This window comes from Raphanus sativus, unplaced genomic scaffold (assembly GCF_000801105.2).
Source record: "Raphanus sativus cultivar WK10039 unplaced genomic scaffold, ASM80110v3 Scaffold0477, whole genome shotgun sequence".
Classification (NCBI taxonomy): domain Eukaryota; kingdom Viridiplantae; phylum Streptophyta; class Magnoliopsida; order Brassicales; family Brassicaceae; genus Raphanus; species Raphanus sativus.
Window position 1 is genome coordinate 1 of NW_026615795.1, and position 15,528 is coordinate 15,528.

At 32.4% G+C, this 15,528-nt stretch overlaps 1 protein-coding gene across 1 annotated transcript; it reads left to right on the top strand.

The window, feature by feature from the left end:
* Positions 1 to 7,557: 7,557 nt before the first annotated feature.
* On the top strand, positions 7,558 to 13,131 carry LOC108820510 (WAT1-related protein At1g43650). Its single transcript, XM_018593457.2, has 7 exons — positions 7,558 to 7,793; positions 7,958 to 8,020; positions 8,142 to 8,258; positions 8,919 to 9,150; positions 12,311 to 12,469; positions 12,550 to 12,701; positions 12,798 to 13,131. The coding sequence occupies exons 1-7, from the start codon at positions 7,618 to 7,620 to the stop codon at positions 12,925 to 12,927; spliced, it is 1,029 nt and encodes a 342-aa protein (XP_018448959.1). The 5' UTR covers positions 7,558 to 7,617; the 3' UTR covers positions 12,928 to 13,131.
* The last annotated feature ends 2,397 nt before the right edge of the window (positions 13,132 to 15,528 follow it).

Below are 15,528 nucleotides of genomic sequence, written 5' to 3' on the forward strand. Positions count from 1 at the left end.
ACTTCAGTTATGGGAAGGTTTCCTGCACCAGTGCGTTATGAATTCGAAATAGTTCGTGTAACAGTGCATTTGAATGAAACGTCTTTCAATTTGGATTTTGTCGGAACTTCTTCAAAACCCAGTACTTAAACTTTGGATTATAAAAAAACACACAGTATTTGATATTATGTCTGTCCCTATTGGTAAGACCCACTTGAACATAAATCGACTGTTACATTAGATTAGAACCATTGCATTCATTTTTTATCACGTGTATCATTTAATTTTTAAAAAGGGAAAGAGTGGAGAAGAACATCATATCTCTTATTTATTAACAGGGAATCAATTTAAATTTTTCTATCTTAAATTAATATTTTATTTACTTTCATCATATTATGCTGATGTGTCACTCTTTCATTTCCTTTCACTTACATTTTCATTCTATTTATTTAAAACATTTTCTTATTCTAAAAACAACAATTTTTATTGCCATTGATACAACTTATGTTTTAAAGCATTCACTAGATGATAATATTCTTCATGCGCGGAATGAATAGACTAAAAAAATTCTAACTTTTAGTCTATAAATATTTGAAAATTAAAAGTACGGATCACATATATAACATTTTATATAATGACATATAAAGCTAAATTGACTATGTTTATATAAGGTAAATTACAATTTTGTAAAAAAAATTGTGTTATTGGTTAAGTGTAATCGAAGTTTTAGTCCCAGAAAGTAAATCTATTTAAATATTTGGAAATGTGTAATCGCATAATTATTTAAATATTTGGAAATAGTACAGCTTTGCATATTTGACAATAAAAATTTCAAATCTTAGGTGACTATCATATAGTAAAATGATCAATATCAGAACGCACGGCGAATATTTGGTAACTAGAATTGGAAAGAAAACATGCGACTTCCCATAATCAGGACTATGACGTTATTTCCGATTCAATGTATTAAAAACTTATGAAAATATCATTGTATTAGAAAAGAAATATAGCTTAATCAAGACATAAATAACGTTATTTCCGATTCATTCAAAAATTCATGTACTGATCTAATCATTTTTCAATTAATATTCCGAAGATCTATACTATTAAAAGAGAACGACTCTAAAAAAAAATCTGCTTATAAAAAGTTACTAGATTTTGACCCGCGCTTCGAAAGCGCGGATATTATTTTTCACTTTTATGAAATATATTATTTGTTTATAATTATTGAATTTATTTATTTTAATAAAATTTTCTTTATAATAATTTCTACACATAGAATGTCTCTAATAAACTATATATTTCTCTGGTTTTGTTTTATTCGCTCTTCAATCAACATATTTATTTGGCTTGTTGTTAAAATAAATGATTATAGACTTTGATCTACGCACCTCCGCGGATGTATATTTTAAAAAATATGATGATATTTGTTTTTCATGTAATTATAAGGGTTTGGCAAAATGAATCCGAGGAACAGAACTGATACCAATCAGTAAATATAGTACCAAACCTGAACATAAATTGATTAAATATTCGAATTATTCAAAATTGTTAGTTAGAGAACCGAATCGGATCCCAACCGAAGTATTCGTGTACCTGAATTTATCTAAAAATAGATTTATATATTTATATATTAATTATTTTTATATTTAACGTATATAAAACATCAAGAATGATACCTTTAAATTGGTTTAAAATACTTAAAAATATATATAGATAGTCAAAAACAAATATCTGAAATAGTTAAAGTATATTCAAATCACCAAAAATACTTAAAATAATTATTGATTTCGTATCCAAATTTTTAAATCAAACCAATTGATATGTTAAGCTTAGGTATTCTGACATATGTTACTTAATTTATAGGTAATATATTACTTTATTTATAGATTTTGAGAAATTTTAAATATATAGTGATTTAAAACTTTAAAAATAATTTAAATATGTTATCCAAACCCAAACCAAACCTGTAAAGATCCGAATCAAACTCAAACAAAAATTTAGAAACATCCTAATAGGACTGAAATCTTTGATCTCGAAAACTCGAAACACAAACTGATCAGAACCAAACCCGTATGGATGTCTGAAAACCCATCCTTAGTCATTATTATATATCGTATAATTTCATCATATAATTAATCGTATTTTATATGTACCATCATATAACTAATCATATAATTAATAGTATTTAATATGTATCATCATATAAATAATTACATATATTATATTTTAAAAATTTAATATGAAATATAAAAACCATAATTTGAGTTGGTATTTCAAATTGGGCTTTGTATTGTATTTTTCTTATATATATTGACAATATTCTTTTATAATGGACTTAATAACTTAAGCCCATTAATTTTTCTATTTAATACTACTATCTTTGTTTCCAAACAATTTTTTTTTAAAAGACTACAATCCATGTTTCCAAACACACCAATTTTTTTTAATACTCTTATCCAAGTATCCAAACACACCGAATTTGTACTTCAGCTTTAATAAGATAGATTATTGCACATTTTCATTAGAAATGTTATAAGGGTTTTTTTGTAATTAAAACTCCAACTAAAAAATCATTAGTAAATTAAACCCCCAACTATTTATGCTTTATTTTAACCCCTCAACTACTTGTTCTTGGGTCTTCCTAGCATGATCTCTATGCGGTGGAGGCATGATTACAATATCACTATGAGTTTTTCATAGCTCCATACCATTCACTGGAAACAGAAGTGAGCTGTAACAAAAGCTTCTGTTTCTCGACAGGAAACCAACCCAAATAGACTTTATTTTCCACTGGTACAACAGCCCATGCAATGATATACATAGCATCATTTGGATCTATCCCCAGAGCAGTCAGCAGTTGTCCTTTCATTCGACCTTTCAAGAATGTACCATCCAAATGGATCACTCTATGACAAGCAGTCTTCCAACCAGTTTTCTGAGATTCAAAACAAGTGTAAAAATTCTCAAAAAATCTTCCGTACCTAATATTACTATTGACTCTGGATTTGTTTTCCTCAGCTCTTCAACATAGTCGTGCATTCCTGTAAACTGCTCAGCATATTGATCACTAATGATGTGTTTCATAATCTGTCTTGGACTTTGATATTTTGTCTTTATTACCCGCAGACCATTCAGACGCAATCTCTGTATTATTTGCTCAGCCGAAAGTTTTGGATTGTTCCTAAACTCATTGATAAAATCTGCAGCTATCTTCGGTTCGGTGTAGAGATCGACAACACCAACAGGATAACAGCTCTGGGATCCTTCCATTGATCTCACTACCATTTTGTCAGAATGGCTGTTTATTGATGCATATAATCGCCACTTGTAACAATCTTGAACACAAACAGTTAGTACTTTCTTCCTCTCAGATTTCTTAAAATGTATATTCACCTTCTCTCTCCCAACATATTTCTCTATTATCTCCCTACACTTCTCTTTTGAAACAAACTCCTGCCCTACAAAGAAGTCTATCCTAGCGCCATCATCATCATCTAATCCATCGCTCTCCACATAATCATCACGATAAAAATCAAACTTACCATCATCCTGTTCTTCCACTTCTTCTCCCACTTCTCCAAGGAGTACATCGTCAAGATATGAGTCATCTTCTCTAACCACATACAGATTCAAGGATCTTACCTCTACTGAACCTCTAATCATCTCTGTAACATCACTATTACCAATTCCTTACAATTCTCACCAACTACTCCATTTTGGAAGTAAGAAAATTTATTCATATTTTCTGAAAACCCAGCATCCATCACCATGTTTTTTACATCGCTACACTCGGATCTTCATAATAAATTCAAAGACATCTTGTTTGACCTCCATTGTACGATCCATCAACTTGATCCATACACCTCTTGATATAATAATTTGTGTCCTACACCTCTTGATATAATACTTTCACCGTTTTGTGCTTTTCAAATACAATAACATGAATATTAAAAATGACCAAAACATATATAAATACAAAATAAAAGCTTCCTCATGAACGGCATAAGTAGCTTGCTCATAAACAAATTTACTTTGCACTCACTATCTTAATACACAAACTAAAAACTTGCCATTGATTTATTTTACATATTTGTTGGTCTTTGCTGAACATAGTTCACTGGTCTTTTATAAACATACTATACTTGGTTAACATATTATATTGAAATATTTAAATTGTTGATATACCAAAAAGTTTACTTGCAGAAGTATCAATGTAATTGCGTTAGGAGATTACCATCTGAATCAATATATTCATGCATCCTTATAGCTTGAGTTATTGTCAACGTAAATGGTATTTAAATTTTAAATATCTGAGTGATTTCCAGTACTTTAACTCCAAAGATTCAACATTTATATTGAATACATAATTTTTAGCTTTGTCCTAATTACAACGATTTACTTATTAAAAAATAATGGACGTAAATTGATTTGATATCTTAACTGGAAATTCTTTATACAAATATTCAATGATTTTTTTCCTATTTTAGTCACAAAACTTATGACAAATTAAGTATTAATTACTATTAAGAAAATCTGATTTATACCTGAATATATTTCTCATAAATAACTTATATATTCATTATTCACTATATAAAAGGTCCATTAATTGAAAATTCTCCATAAGCCCATATAAATATAGAATTATTTTTAAAAAATTATATGTAAAACTAAATTATACATTTACATATTTACAATTAGATAAAATAAATGTTTTTATAAATTATATCATCATGCACATAGCACATGTCACTAGACCTGGGCATTCGGGGTCCCAATCGGGTTTTGGTTTTTCTGGTTTATCAAAATCAGCCACATTCGGATTATTTGAAAGTTTGGTTCAGGACCAGTTCAGGTTCTATCGGGTTCTGGTCGGGTTAGTAAATCTTCAAAGAACATGTACAACCCAATGTAATTTCGGGTTCGGGTCTCAATCGGTTCTTCGGTTTTAAAATATCTGATTTGTACCTAATTTGTAACCAAAACATAAGTAAAATCGGTTTTATCGGGTTTCAAATATCTAATTCTTACTTTTTGTAACTAAACTATAAGTAAAATCGATTTAAAAATAAGAAAGAAACATCATCCCAATCATTCAAAATCAAACGACATGGAAACATATTTACTGATATAAAGAAAATCAAATAAATGAAAACATAAAATGAAAAAAAACATGTTTTCATGAAATTAGAAACATTTTTTAATGAAAACAAAATCTAAATCTAAATATTTCAAGATCAACAGCCATCTTTAACCATCAACCTTCATGTAATAGAACCATCAACCTTCATGTAATAGATAAGTATTTTAGATATTCAATATATCTTAATGTATTAATACATATTAGGAATTAAGATCATGTTTGATACAAGATTTTTTTGGGTTTTGAATGTTTCGGGTTCTATCGGATATCCATTTAAATTTGGGTTTGGTTCGGGTAATACTCATAACCAAAAATACCATAAAACAAGATCCATTCGGTATTTATGTTATGTTCGGATCGGTTCGGATTCATTTTTTACAGAATAAAACTCGGTTTGGATTTTTGGGTTTGGCTTATTTGCCGAGCCCTACATGTATTGAGTATTGATGAAAGAACAATAGGTATACATTTTGAAAAAATGAAAAATATATACGTAGGAATATCAATGATGCGACAAGGAATAACAAAATGCGTCACGAGTACATCACCATAAATACATGTAACCTAATTTGGGGTCATTTAGTCTAGTTCTCTGGTTTGTAATTACGGTTTATTTATCTTGTTCAACATAAAGCATAATGTTACAACAGCTCCAGCATTATCACTCGTGCAAGAGTAACCAAAGGAGGAGAAATTTTCTTTTGTTCCACTCTATCTCTCTCACTTGGTTGTGTTCAACATGAAAAAAGAAATATAAAACAGGGACATATATTTGTTAACAAGGTTTATCCTATCTGTGTGATAGTGTGTATATTTCGAGCCAGATCGATATTGACAATTCACTAAAGAAAAAGAGTACAACTCAGTCTCAGAGGTCAACATACAATAATAGAGATAAAAGGAGCTCACGATGAACCAACTAAAACCTTTATTAAAGAAGAAACTAGGAGTCTTACAATTTATATACCCCAAACACTTTTGCAACAACAAAGCCTCTACAGCAGCAAGAGAGTTTGCTTGTACTCTTTTTCTCATACTTTGGTCCAATGCACCAAACTCTACAGATTAAATAGCTTCCTCAACTCTAGGTTAGTTTAACCGATATTGACCAGAAATCGAATCACCAAAATATATTTACATTTTCCACCTTAATTCAGTTTCCTTCTAATTTTCCGTTCTCTTCTTCACTTAGCAAATTGTATTTACTGCGGATATAACATCTGACATTATAAGAGCATCTCCAAAAGATACTCTATAACTTTAAATATGAAGTCTTTTACTTTTCAAAAAAACTTCAAAACTTCAAATTTAAAGTTTTGGGTAGTGAAACTTCAAATATAGAGTATATCACTACTCAAAATTTCAAATTTGAAGTTTCATATTTTTTATTTGCATTTTAGTACTTACAATTACATATTACATTTATGATTCTTAAATATTTGTCAATTAAATCTTTTTAATCCTTAAAAAAATTATAACTCATAAATATTTCAAATTTTCCTTTCCAATTTAAATTTTACACATAAAATTAAATAAAAACTTTAAAATAAAGACTTGTAATTTTTAAAACTAGATCTACAAAACAACAATATTACAAAAAACTTAACAAATGCACTTATTAATCATATATAAAAATATTACAGAAAATAGTTTGTAGAAGAAAGTGGTATTTCACTTGTAATTTGATACTCCCTCCGTTTCATATTACTTGTCGTTCTAAGTTTATGCACACAGATTAAGAAAACATTTAATTTTACATACTTCCAAAATAAAAACACTATTACCAATACACCTAACCATATATCAAACAATAGAAAAATAGAATAGAGAATATTGTCAATAAATTTTGTATTGAAAACCGAAAATGATACTTATTTTGAAACAAAAAATTTCCTCTGTAACGACAAATAATTCGAAACGGAGGGAGTATTTAATTGTGTATTCAATGAATGACTCACATGTTATTTACCTTTCTTTCTTCTTCATTTCAGATGAGTCTGTACTATCGGCCATTTTCATCTGAACTTTATTTGGAGTTTATGATGATGTGGAGATCAGCTATGAGATATTCTTGGTGATACACCGTTTTCTAGAGAGGAATGAAACGGTTTTACAACTTTTTTTCCATATACACCATCTTGTTTCAATTGTTATTTTCACTTCTATTTCTATCAGTACTTCCATGTATAATTCAAAATTCTATATAACAATACTTCTCTTTATGTCAAATCGAAACCATAGATAAAGCACATGTATTCACCGCTAGAAGTAGTGATTTGTTCGGTTTTATGAGGAGATGTAGGTGCGGTTTTGATTGTAACGTCTGTGAATTTCATCTCAATGGAAGTACACGTGTCCATATTTGTAATAGTTTCCCCAAAAAGAAGACAAAAATCTTTAAAGTGTCCACCGAAACAGAAAGCATAAATAGCGGGAGAGAAGCAAAGCTTCAGCATATAAAACGAAGATAAGAAAACATACATAACTATTACTCCATGATGATGAAGCACAAAGCCAACATGGCAATGGTGTTTGTACAGATTATATACGCAGGAATGCCATTGCTCTCAAAAGTGGCCATCTCTCAAGGGACCAACCCTTTTGTCTTTGTTTTCTACCGACAAGCCTTCGCTGCTCTGGCGTTGTCCCCTTTCGCATTCTTCCTTGAAAGGTTGTCCTTTTCTGTTACTTTAACTCATCTGTTTAACATCATAAGAAAGAAAAGCACCATATCATGCCCTTCAATGAACATGATTTAGTCGTTAGCCTGATCCTATCACTACGAATGGCACTGGACATATATATTATCATATTCATAGTATGTTTTTTTTTCAGCGCCAAATCATCCCCTCTGTCCTTCTTCTTGCTGCTGAAAATTTTCATGATCTCCTTATGCGGGTATGCATGTCTTGTGTATTTCTACTAGTTGAAAATTTTCCAAGTTAATACTATTTGATCAATCATGTCAGGTACATGATTGTCTAACAAACTATATTGATGTTGATAAAATTTAATTCAGACTCACGCTAAGTCTTAACCTCTTCTATGTGGCCATCGACAACACCACTGCCACCTTTGCAGCAGCAACCACCAACGCCATTCCCTCTATCACCTTCGTATTGGCTTTTCTTTTCGGGTAAACTACACTAACGCTTCTATCTTTATATTCATTTATTTATTTTATGCTTGTCAGCATGTGTAGATCAAATAATTTCAAAAAACAATCTCAGGGGAGGGGCATACTTTAGTTTAGTTTTATATAATTCATGATAAAAGCTAAAGAATCGTAATCAAACAAAATCTTTTAAATCACTTTAATCACTTTAATGTATTTTACTAATTCTTTTAATATTCCCAAAGCAAATATCGATTAAAAAATTAATCCAGTCCTTTTTTCTTGCCAACTAAAAATCGAACTTTATCTTGTAAGAACTTTTCTTGCCACTCAACTTTAATATTTATATATGAAATAAAATTATTTTGTAAGAAATAAATATATGTTGGCTTTTTTTTACAGAAAATATATGTTGGTTAAAATATATTAATTATCAGAACCTATTTGGTAGCTGGTTTCAGACCCTATTTTCCACTGTGGAAAAACATATCAACTAAATTATTGACAAATAAACTTTTTAAGTAATTCTATAAATCTTTTATCTATATTACTTTTAATTTTCTCAAATACACGTGGTAGAGACACCGATATAAGTTGTCTTTAGTACAGTTTAAACCAATAGAACTCAGTTGATAAATTTCCAACTCAACCTAACTTGAATTGACCCAATTACTTTTGAAGATTAGAGACGGTGACGTTAAAGAAGTCATACGGACTGGCGAAAGTATTTGGTTCGATGGTTGGTATGTTGGGCGCACTAGTGTTCGCATTTGTGAAAGGGCCAAGTTTGATCAATCATGACAGCAACAAGACCATTCCAAACAAGGCCATTCCATCAACAAAAAATTCAGTAAAAGGATCCATCACTATGCTTGCCGCCAATACCTGCTGGTGTTTGTGGATTGTATTGCAGGTACGCCACTCACTCACTGTCACTAGTTGCGTACAGCGTATGATTCTCCCATTCTATTTTATTAATCATTGCTCGATATATTGAGTTATCGCATTACTGTTCACTACGAAAGCAATAATATTATATGATATGAGTTCTAGACTTCTGGTCATCTAAATAAATAGTTGTATATGTGTTCTGCATATCTCAAGATCATGGCAAGATTTTTTCTTATATAATAAGTAATATGATTACAGGATCATATATCTTGCCAAAAAAAATACAGATAAAAACAATAAAAGATTATTTTTTATTACATGTATTTTCTTAAATAAAATCAATTTTAAAGTATTGTAAAACAAATATCACATAATTTTACTGTGACGTGTCACTATACTATATAATATCTTTTATATATAGTAAAGGAGGAGCATTATTAATAAGTAACCTAAACATATGTAAATTATTCACAAAATTACCATTATACTTATGTGTCAGTTTAATAGACCTTCTCATATTCTTTAACTAAAAATTCATCTTTTACTAGATTATTTACAAAAATATCATTGGTCTTACATATTATAGATGTTATTATTAACTGGTTTAATGCTTATTTTTATATTGCGTTTTCGAACCTAGACCCGTGATGAACAAATCATTTACTTATTTTGTCAAAAAAAAAACAAATCATTTACTTAGGAAAGTTATACAATGGAGTAACACCTCTTAAAACTTTTACTTGACACTGAAAAGTCCAAGTTTTGTAATCGAAAAATTTGTACAAAGAGTTTTGTAATATTTTTATAAGAAATTCCACTAAACCCAACTATAGTTCTGAGTACGTAGCTTTCTTCGTCAAGAGAAAATTTTTATCACTGCAACAGTCATACTTTATGGACATTGGCATTTTTAAACAATGACTAAAACAATTGTTTAAAACTTATTCATGTATTGTTCTGGATCGCAAGTGTTATTTTACTGATCTACAAGGTTTTCAATTTCATGTGTTAATTTAAACCTCTTGTTGATATGATAATTAGTCAAGGTTCCAAGTCATTGGATCCAAAAGTAACCATGTGCCATCGTAACCATTTTATTGATCTACAAGCGTTGTGAGTTTTATTTACTATTGATTGTGTTTTTATATATTTAACTAAAATCACTATATACAAATATGATAGTACTATATACAAATATATTATATGTATTATTCAGTTTACTTGGAATACTGCCCAAATATATATACGAGAATTGAGTCTGTGTTTGCTGACAAAAAAAAAAATATATACGAGAATTGATTGACACTATTAAATACATACCAAAATCTGCAAAGCTTTTATAGTACATGTACTCCAAATTCTGCAAGGTCTTTAATATATTTTTAGTTATAAGCCAAAATATTTAAAATTTTACCAACTGAAACATCGTAATATAATACTTCAATTTTAAATAAAATTACAGTTATCTAACATAAACATTTTTTCCAAAATTTCACCCGTGCAACGGTCACTACCTAGTGATAATATTATACGGAAAATCACTTATTTTCGGAGAGAGGGTCTATCCGTGGGCTGCACCTCCTTTTGGGGATTAGTCTGGGCCCTTCCATAGGCTCGGGATACCCCCAGGTTAATCAAAAAAAAAAATCACTTATTCTCGGGTTGCCAACACATTTTTCCAAATTTTTACGGACAAGACTTGGATTCACCCCCAATGGTGAACCTTTAAATTCACCACTTCCTTAATAATCAACCAAAGTGTTAACTAGATTAATGATTAAAAATATTAAATAATTTTTTCATAAACCAAAATAATTAAAAAAACAAATAGTGCCAATTTTAATAATGCTAATGTCACTATCTAATCCATAAATCCAAATTATATACCCTAAATTTAAATTATAACCCTAAATTCTAAATTATAAACCCAAACTCTATACCCTAAACTCAAATCTTAAACCCTAAACCCAAACCATAAATCATAAACCCAAAAACTTGAACTCTAAACCCAAACCTATACCCTAAACCCAAATCCTAGACTCTAAACCCAAAACGTAAATACAAAACTCAAACCCTATATCCTAAATATTTAGATTAATATTGATGTTGTTCTTTTGAAATTTAAGAATTAAAGTTTGGATTTAGAGTTTATGGTTTGGGTTACGGTCTTACTCTGGGGATCCTTTCCCAGAACCCATACGCGTTTCCGCGGGTCTTACTGTAACTGGCTTGTCTGGAAATATACGTACCCAAATTTTAGGGTTTAGAGTTTAAGATTTGGGTTTAGAGTCTAGGGTTGAGTTTAGGGTATAGTTTTGGGTTTAGAATTTAGATTTTTTGGTTTATGATTTATGGTTTGGGTTTATGGTTTAAGATTTGGATTTAGGGTATAGAGTTTGGGTTTATAAATTAAAATTTAGGGTTTAGAATTTGGATTTAGGGTATAGAGTTTGAGTTTAGGAATTAAATAGTGACATTATTATTATTAAATATGATATTATTTATTTTTTAAATTAATTTATCATTAATCTAGTTGGGACTTTGATTGGTTATTAGGGAGGTGGTGAATTTAAAGGTTCACCATAGGGGATGGTGAACCCAAGTCTTGTCCAATTTTTACGTATGGGTACCTACTAAAGAAGTCCTGATGTGTATACGTAATTTTTGGTACACTTTTACAGAAAAACATCCTTTTTGCTCTATTTGTGTGTTTTAAATTGATTTTAGTGATGTAAAAAATAAAAAAATGTCAAAATTTTAGCAGTTCTAAAACGACGCATATAAATTTAGTTATTATTTACATATTACTAGGAACCGGTCCTTGTCTATTTTGGGAAAGAAAAAAAATTAGAGCAAAGCTGAAAGTGTATTTATCATTTGATAAGTAATCAACAACACATGTGTATAAGTAGGTAAACATAAGTACAAGATTATATTTCATGTAGCTAAGCCACGTTATTTAATAAATAGTATGGGTAAGTTTTTACTGATTATAAAAATTGAAAGATCATTATCTATTATATGCTTTGAAAGAGATAGATGACAAATGATAAATTCAAGTCTATAGGTTCAATGTGACACCCCCACTCGAAAATTTCATGTTCGTTAATATTTTCATCAATGTACATTTTTATTTAATCTATGAAAAATATCCATTCCTCAAAAAAAAATTGTGTTGTTAGAGCAAGGTGATGAAAGAATACACAGCTAAGTTGCGATTGGTAACACTTCAATGCGTCTTCAGTTGTATGCAAACCGCAGTTTGGGCACTCGCAGTGAATAGAAGTCCATCAGTTTGGAAGATCGAATTTGGCTTACCTCTTCTATCAATGGCTTATTGTGTATGTCTACCTAATTTTATCGCTGATCTTTAGATAATATATTAATATGGAAACTCTTCCTAATACACAAACTTAAACAGGGAATTATGGTAACTGGATTCACATATTGGTTACAAGTATGGGCTATAGAGAAGAAAGGACCAGTATTCACTGCACTCTACACTCCTTTAGCTCTCATCATTACATGCATCGTCTCGTCTTTCCTTTTTAAGGAAACCCTCTATCTTGGAAGGTTTGTTGGTTTCTTCCCAAGAATAGTGTAATTTATATATTATATCAATATATGTTGTAATGTGTTTGTTTAATCTTGGGGATACAACTGGAGCAGTGTTTGTGGAGCCTTTCTGTTGGTGTGTGGACTATACATTGGTCTTTGGGGTAAAACTAAAGAAGAAGAAGAACAAACATATGGTGAGAAGCAAATCCTACAAGAGACTAAAGGAGAGATGACTGTCTAATATTTCGTCTCTATGCACTTTGTTCCAACTATCACCATTATCAATAATGTCCGCGTGTAATCATGAATGTGGAGTTTTTTCCCTTCTTCTTTCTTATCTTCGGCGAATTTTTTTATTGGTGAGAAAATGGTTTGAAAATATTGTCGAGTCAGTATTTCGCAGAAGAAAAATTGTAGAAATTATGCTATTATTTTTTTTTTTGAACGACTAATACATTAATTTAAAGGAGTTTCCAGAACATTATACAAGCCTGGCAGAACCCTCTTGGCTAGGCTGTCTGCTGTAACATTGTCTTTGCTGCAACATTGTCTTTGCGTGGAATATGTGAAAAAACAAGAGTGGAGAGATTACAAGTTAAATTGTGGATGTCTTGAAGAATTCCAAAAAGTCCCTTGAGAAGGTCTCGTCCATTGATGGCTCGGATTAAATCCTGAGCGTCTGAGCGGAGTTCAATATGGAGATAGCCCTGTGATCTTGCTTGGGTCAGAGCCTCGCGGATGGCAAGCGCCTCTGCTATGAGTGGTGATGATACCCATTTTTCCCTTGTGCTTCCTTGTCGTAGATGATTCCCATTGCTGTCGGAGAAGATCCATGCTAGCCATGCAGTCCTTGTCTCTTCCTTCCAAGCCGCGTCTGTGTTGATGTAGATCGTTTAAGTCGTCGTTGGCCTTGGCAGTGTTGGTTCTTGCTGCTCGGTAGCTTGCGGTATCACTTGTTGCGCTTCATGCCATTCCTTAGCGTCGTTGATAGCTTTAGCCAGAGTGTCCTGTTCATCAAATCTCTTATACTCAAAAATTCTCTGGTTCCTAGTCAACCAGATAGTCCAAACAATCCATGGAAACAGAGAGACAATATGAATCCCGGAGGGTGGGAGATTAAGAAGCTTCTTTGATTCCTGTAGAGCTAAAGTGAACGTCGGGCTAGAGGAGATGGTGTGACCATTGATCATAGGCGCCAAGTTCCAGATATTTGTCGCAAATGGACATGAGAAGGAAGAGGTGATCCAGTGTTTCCCTCATACCACAGAAAACACATGTTGTGTTTGTGGTTAGACCTCTAGTTTCCAAGTTAGCCCCAATAGGTAACGCTCCTCTGATTGCTTTCCAAAGAAAAACTCTGAGTTTCAGTGGTAGTTGCAGCTTCCAGATGTCACGGTTCCAATCGCATTGGTTTTGGTGCGCCATTGTCGTCGGAGTTGCAGGCTGGTAGTTGTCTAGAGCCACATAATAACCCGATTTTGTTGAGTATTCTCCATTCGCTGTCAGGATCCAACTGTATGAGTCTGATGCCCCCGTTTTACTAGGCTTGATGCAGAGTATACTAGGAGCTTCGCGTGGGAGGATTTGTTGGATGAGTTCTTTGTTCCATGTAGTTGTATCCGGATAGAAGAGGTCCGACACTTTAAGATCGTTTGTCGCGAGTTCTGGTGGTCCTATAGGGCTGATGACAGCTTCAGTAGAGCACCAGGCTTCTCTCCAGACCTTTGTGTTGACGCCATTGCCGATGGTTCTCGTTGTGTTACTGTGTATTACATCTCTACAACAGAGGATGCTCCTCCAGCCATGGGAACAAGAGTTCGAGGCTTCCACATCCAACAAGGATTCGGTCTTGCAATACTTACCAAGGAGAACCTTAGCGAGCAAGCATCCCGGTTTCTTTAAGATCCGCCATCCTTGCTTTGCTAGTAGTGCATCGTTGAAGGCTTCGATGTCACGAACTCCTAACCCTCCATCTCGTTTAGGTTCACGAAATCCAGCAAATCTTTTTCTCACCCGGCTTGGAGTCCCAAAAAAAACGTGTCAAAGCTGATTGAATCCGCTTTGTTAAGCTTTTAGGAAGCTTAAAACACATCATTGAGTGAGATGGCTTGGCCGAGAGTACTGATTGTATCATAGTCAACTTTCCAGCTGAGGATAGTTGTCTCGAACTCCAGCTCGCTGCTTTTTGGTTTAAACGATCAACAATGGAAGTGAACAGATCTTTCTTCTTTCGTCCAAAGTGCTCGGGAAGCCCGAGATATTTGCCAACTCCTCCCTCCATTGTGATGCCTAAACTGGCCTTAACCCGTTCCCGCACTTCCGCTGGTGTCTTCTTGGAGAACGTAATGGCAGACTTTGCAGCATTGATTGCTTGTCCGGATGCTGTCTCGTACTTGTGGATCACCATCTTCAATGCCTCCACACTTCTTTCATTTGTCTTGGCAAAAAACATAGTATCATTAGCAAATAAAAGATGATTTATCTTCGGACAGCCGCGTGCGACTTGTACCCCTGCTATTGTGCCTCTTCGTTGTGCAGCTGCGCAAAGTCCGGAGAGTACTTCACTGCACAAGATGAATAAGTATGGTGAAAGCGGGTCGTCTTGACGTATTCCCCGAGTCGGGGTGATCGCTCCTTGCGCTTCTCCATTGAAGAGAATAGAGTATGAGACCGAAGTTAGGCATTGCATGATCTACCCGCAGATGTCGTCATGAAAGCCAAAGCGATGTAGTACTGCTTCGATGAAGTTCCATTCCAATCGATCATACGCCTTGCTCATATCGGTTTTAACTGCCATGGAACAGTGTTTTGTTGCCCCAGATCTCTTAAGAAAATGAAGTGT

Excerpts from the sequence above, each read along its gene's own strand:
- LOC108820510 (XM_018593457.2), top strand. The coding sequence starts at position 7,618 with ATGATGATGAAGCACAAAGCCAACATGGCAATGGTGTTTGTACAGATT. Across the intron at positions 8,021-8,141 it reads TTCATGATCTCCTTATGCGG|ACTCACGCTAAGTCTTAACC; the intron begins GTATGCATGTCT and ends AATTTAATTCAG. Across the intron at positions 12,470-12,549 it reads TTCTATCAATGGCTTATTGT|GGAATTATGGTAACTGGATT; the intron begins GTATGTCTACCT and ends AAACTTAAACAG.